We start from the raw sequence: 5802 nt of genomic DNA, 5'->3' as shown, positions 1-5802 counted from the left end.
CCTCAGGGGCTCTACAGGACCCTGTTTGAGGGTGAATAGGAAATGGTTAGTCTTCTGATATTTCTTTCTACTAGCGAAAGGACGCAGGAAAGCATTCTTGAAATCCTGAAAGTAGGTGATGGATCCGACCGATAATTCATTGAACCACTTTTGGGTCGAGTCGGACAGAGTGTTTAAAAACACCCGGTACTTGATGACATCGCTGTACTGATGTAACAACGCAGCATTCCGAAATTTATGAAGGTGATCTTCTGGATCTTTGCTATCATCATATTCTCCGATGGTTGGGGGCTTATACCCCTTCGGAAGTTTTTCCTGGAGCACCCTCAAAGAGAAGGACACTTACAACTCCTCGGGCAACTCCTTCGGCTCCTCCTTGACAATTGTGGTCTTCCCCTTCTTCGAATCTCTGGGTGGGGAACTCTCGACTATGGAGGCCTGGCGTTGCTCTTTCTTGTTATAATACTCCGGGCAGGGGTCGTGGTAAAAAGCTTAGGGGAAATCCTCGGGATATTTCCTCTTAGACCCCCTGTTTGAAGCGTGGGTCTGGTCTTTTGAAACTACAAGCATCTTGTGTGGTTGTGAAGCGGTGGTGTGCCTTTTAGAAGCCGCTTGCTTCTTGGCTTCCTTGAACAGTTCGTACTCTCCGGCTGTCATGGTGACGTTGATCTTGCCAGTGTCCTCCATCGTCACGCTCTAGAACAGATAAAGGAGATTCCCACAGACGGTGCCAAATCGATCATATCCGGAATCTGAGTCAGATAAAGGTCGGCTGAGATGGTGCTTGTGTTGACGAAGAGGTGACTTTGACACACCTAGCATATGCGCTCCGAAAAAATGGACCCCCACGTGGAACTCAGGGACAATGGTGATAAAACTGACGGTACTTAGGCTCTACGCACACTCAGACAAACAGACGGAGCATTAGAAACTAGAAACCAGGGAAAAAGTCCTTAGCGCAGGTCCTCCGATGCTCAAGTCAGGTACTTTTTTCCCAGAAGAACAGTGTACGAAGGAAAAAAGAACTGTAGAAGACGAGTGCGAATGTACGCATACCTAGCTAAGGAAAATGACCTCCCTTTTTATATGACGCTGCGTACCTTCAGAGCTTGCATATTGTCAGAGAATGTCAGGCATCAAGGCCTGTCTGGTGAGAGAGGATGTACGGTGACCTCTTATTGGTGGAAGTCCATTCGCAGGTGATAGCATACCACTGGAATATTCCTTAACGTATGACAGTTACTCCTTGACAAGAGGTTATGATTTCCTGACATTGTTGTCGCTTGACGCTTTCTGTCCCAGTTGAGTTTAGCTATAGATAGCTCGGGATGACCGTCAGATGTACCACCCGACTTAAGTCTTGATAAGGAGGGCGAGCTATGGCGAGGAACCCATCTTTCACTCCTTGATCGCTAAAGGGCTTACCGAGAGTTATCTTGGTGAAAGTACCAGACCTGGTTACACGGGCCGAGCTGGGGAAGCCCGATCAGTCGGGGACAGGTCAGGAACTAGTACAAGTTCCATCTTATGTCTCAGATCTGCGGGATCTGCCCTGCCTATGCCCGACTAGGAATTATGCGGCTGATGATGTGAGGCGGTCTAACTCTCTCTTTCTCTTGACGGTTGACTGTCACATCCCCTTAACTATTGATTGTCCTTGACTGTCATATCCCCTTGACTATTGACTGTTTGACTTTATCGTGCCCCACCTTTATGCACCGTATCAACAATCAATAAAAGTCATGGTCAATCATTGTCTCACGTAAGACTTCTTTTGAAGAATCCCGTTTTTAATCATGGTTAGCTGTATTCAGAGTTACAAATCCTAGGAGTGGAATCTGTCATCTAGCGGCCCCATATGATTAATCTTACGACTATATGTGAGGAGATAAATTGGAAAAATATAGTTACTAATAAGTAAAGAAGTTCCTATGCTTTGCCAAAATTTGAACTTTTAGTGTATATAATAATAATTCTGTCCCGCCCTGACAACTCAACCATCTTGGGGGCAGCAATGGCCGACACAGGCTGGCGATGGATCTCGTCTAGCATCAAAAATGCCATTTATTTATTTTATATATTTTTTTGGGAGCGAAATTCACAAATAAATAAATAAATAATCGAAGAGACGATCGGCATGGAATCAATCTCGATCGCATCTGGTTTGGAGTGTTTTGCTGCCTTAATTTGGTGGCTGGCCCTCCTTTTTCGTTCCCCCGAGGCTCGCAGATCTCATCCCGATCGGTTCCCCCTCAAGGTTTGGTCTCTGAGATTCAATTCCTTCATCATTGTTCTGTTTCAATCTTTGGCTTTCCGGGAGATGCCCCTTTCTGATGAAAACCCAGTTTTTGATTCGTTCTTCGCGTTGGATCTTGTTTGAAAGTTGATTTGGTTGAGTTTTTGCTCATTTCGTTCTCTCTCTCTTTCCCTTTTGCTGAACTAGTTTCTTTTTTTAATTAAAAAAAGTGGTTTTTGCTGGTTTAGCTTTGTTCTTGTCAGATATTGTTTGAAATTGTCAAATCCTGTTTTTTGCTCATTTTGTTCTCTGAAATACATTGTTCTTCTCAGGATCTCAAGGAAGATATATATAATAAGCAAATTGTTAGGAAAACATATATTGAAGATCTGGTGATTTCAACTTCCTTGTTCTTGATTTAATTTACTCAGAATCTAGAGTTCAACTTGTAGCTTGTAGTTAATGTGCTCTAGCAAAATTTGCAGAAATTTGAAACAGTATGTTTATTAATGTAGATTAAATTATCTGAAAATCTGTTTGTATATGTGTATATATTTTGTTCTTGATTTTAGTTTGCTTATTTAAGTTAGATTGGTTGTAAGGATATACATGGGTCGACAGAATAAGAATAAGAAATGAAAATATTAGAAAGAAAGTCGGAATTACATCAATTGAGGGAAAATTCTAAGAGATACGTTTAAAATGTACGAACTTATGGTTAGACAACCAATAAATATTTTAGATAGATCATATAAAATTAAGACAAATGTGCACATCAAATGAGGAAGAAAATTTAAAAAAAGACTTAATTAATAATAATAGGATAAGATAAAATTTATTTAAATATAAATGGTGATATAGCAGGGGATAATAGTATAAGGCTTGGTTGTTGTTATTATTGTTGTTATTTGAATTAGATTATGAACAAAAGAGAGATATCTATTTACACTTTTGTAGATCCACCTTGTATCAAAGTGTTTGCATATGCTCAATTCTATAAATTTCATATTTATTTAACTTTGTACTATCTGAGCCAATTTCTGATGACAAAAAGGAGAGACATCTGTGATTAATTTATTATGCTAATCATCCTTGTTAGTGAACTAATGTTGATTATTTCAGATTTTCGATTGCCTAACTTTCAGTTTGTTTGCAGATATTATAATATGTTTCAGCAGTCAAGTAGTCGAAACTCACAAAATAGAGAGTCGAAAGTGAAGAGAGGAATACAGATAGCCTTGCTTTTAGGAGCTGCTGTATGGTTGATTAATCATTTTAGCAAGAATGAGCAAACTGAAACTCCCCAAATCAGCTTTGACCCTGAAGAAGACGTCGACTTCGGTCGCAAGGGGAAAGCAGGATCAGAGAACGTGGTCATCGTAGATGGCCATAAACCTGACCTTGACGAGACCGCTGAAGATATTTCAAATACTGGCCATACTGAAGTCGAAGAACAATTCAACATCAAGGAGGAGAGTAATGATTTGAGTGATAGCAACGAAGATGTGGCTAGTGAAAGAACTAAAGATAAAGAGAATGCCCTAGAGCTTTCTGGTGAATCAGATAATGCAAGCTCAATGGATCAAAATGAGGGGAGAAATGAAGAAGATAAGTCTGATAACGGAAGTGAGTTAGTCTCTCTTGATGGAGCAAAAGAAGATACCATTCAAGCATCAAATTCTGAAGAAGAAAGGATTTCGAGCTCCGAGGATCAATCAGACGGTGGAGTGAACGCCGACAAAGTTGAAAAAGAGACCATCAAATTGAATGAAGAGGTTAAATTAGAGACAGAAGGTGGCGGTGAAGTTAGTTCTGAAGTGGAAAAGGAAGCAATTGATTCTCAAGAAGATGTTAAATTAGAGGCAGAAACTAGTAGTGAAAACGACTCTGAAGTTGAAAAGGAGACAACCGATATTCATGGTAGTGAAAATAATTCTGAAGTTGAAAAGGAGGCGATTGATACTCATGGAGCGGCCAAATTGGAGACAGAAGGTAGCAATGAAATTATTTCTGAAGTTGAAAAGGAGACAGTTGAGATCCTTGGAGAGACCAAATTAGAGACAGATGGTGGTAGCGAAAATGGTTCTGAAGTTGAAAAGGAGGCAATTGATTCTCGGGGAGGGGTTCAACCAGAAACCGAAGGTAGTAGTGAAAATAGTTCGGAGGATACGACGACCATTGCAAGCTCAGGTGATGGAAGCGTATCCCTCCCGAAAGAAGAAAATGGGGTGTTAACGGACAATGAGTTTATTGATGCAGTCAAATCCCTTGACGAGCATTCTTCTGATGCTGCTAAAAATGATGTTGAAGAAACACTAGAATCTAAAGGAAATAGTATCTCTGAGGATCAAAGTGCTGGCAATGAAAGTGGGAACTCATCCAATAACAATGGGAATTTAGAAAATCCTGGTGCCAACTATAATGCTGAAGAAGAAAAGATAAATTCAAAATATAACCAGGATGCACATGAATCTAAAGGTGATAGTACCTCTGAGGATCATAATGCTGGTACTGAAAGTGGAAACTCATCAAATAACAATGAGAACTTAGAAACAGTAGTTGAGCGAGACAATTTTTCCGAAGAGAAAAACACTGGCAGTAGTATCTTTCAAGACACAACTGAACCAAAACCGAAAGGAGAAGCTATCTCTGAGTTTGGTAATGACAACACCTGGACTGCGAGGAACGACAATCCAGAATCATCAAGCCAGGGTGGTAAAGAGATAGAATAATATTGTTCTTTGTTATTCAACCACAGTTGTCAGAAACTTGCATATCATAATTCATGATGTTCATCATATATAAGTAGACTGAAGAACGCTACTGAGTAGAAAGTTGTGTTAGTCAAGCTATTTGCCTAAACCTGGCATTCTTTAGCTGCAAATTCAACGACAGTTTGAGCTATGTTGCATTTTCTCTATCCCTTTGTATCGTGGTGCAATGATACCTACTTTTGTAGAATCAATAAAACCTCTACAGAAGTAGATTTTCTGTGATGCATGCCGACCTCGGCCATAGAATGGTGCACGCTAATTATCTATTTTTCCACTTTCTAATGCCATTAATCAAAATTAACAATATAATTTGCAGCCAACATTTTAATTGACCAGGATGAAACTCAATGAAGTGGCTACCTTCTGTTAGCTCAGGTGGTTAAGCTTCCAGTGGTCAGGATCAATCCCACTGTAAGTGCCCTTTTGTCTCAATTTCTACTGCCTTCTAATGCAATTTATTCCATTACTCCATCATTGAGCTCTAGATAAAAGTTATTGTTGATACCTCATATTTTCCACTTTTCATCATTTAACATGAGATGACAAATACAAATTCATGAGTCAAAGGGAAATTGTAAAACTGTTTTTTTGCTTGAAATGGAAGACAATATACAATGTTAATATAATGATGCATGAGAAATAAATGTGTTCATAGATTATCTCTAAATTGTAATGAGCAGAGTAAGATGGTTGCTTTTCAATTCTTGCTAAGCCAGGAGAAGAATGATCTTGCTGTGTATGATTGTAATCTCTCATCTTGCCACAGTTGAAATTACCATGAACAACAAACAA

The 5802-nt window shown here is 39.6% G+C and overlaps 1 protein-coding gene across 2 annotated transcripts; it reads left to right on the top strand.

The window, feature by feature from the left end:
• The first annotated feature begins 2003 nt into the window (after positions 1 to 2003).
• Positions 2004 to 5232, top strand: LOC122052207 (dentin sialophosphoprotein-like). Of its 2 annotated transcripts, XM_042613624.1 has the most exons (3): positions 2004 to 2257; positions 2569 to 2628; positions 3393 to 5232. In XM_042613624.1, exon 3 carries the CDS (start codon positions 3403 to 3405, stop codon positions 4966 to 4968), a length of 1566 nt encoding a protein of 521 aa, XP_042469558.1. In that variant the 5' UTR covers positions 2004 to 2257; positions 2569 to 2628; positions 3393 to 3402; the 3' UTR covers positions 4969 to 5232. The 2 variants fall into 2 exon arrangements, with proteins under 2 accessions (XP_042469558.1, XP_042469557.1); XM_042613623.1 differs by lacking the exon at positions 2569 to 2628 and having other exon boundaries at positions 2005 to 2257.
• The last annotated feature ends 570 nt before the right edge of the window (positions 5233 to 5802 follow it).

Source organism: Zingiber officinale, chromosome 3A (assembly GCF_018446385.1).
Source record: "Zingiber officinale cultivar Zhangliang chromosome 3A, Zo_v1.1, whole genome shotgun sequence".
Taxonomy (NCBI): domain Eukaryota; kingdom Viridiplantae; phylum Streptophyta; class Magnoliopsida; order Zingiberales; family Zingiberaceae; genus Zingiber; species Zingiber officinale.
This window is presented reverse-complemented; position numbering and strand designations above follow the sequence as displayed.

Excerpts from the sequence above, each read along its gene's own strand:
- LOC122052207 (XM_042613624.1), top strand. The coding sequence starts at position 3,403 with ATGTTTCAGCAGTCAAGTAGTCGAAACTCACAAAATAGAGAGTCGAAA.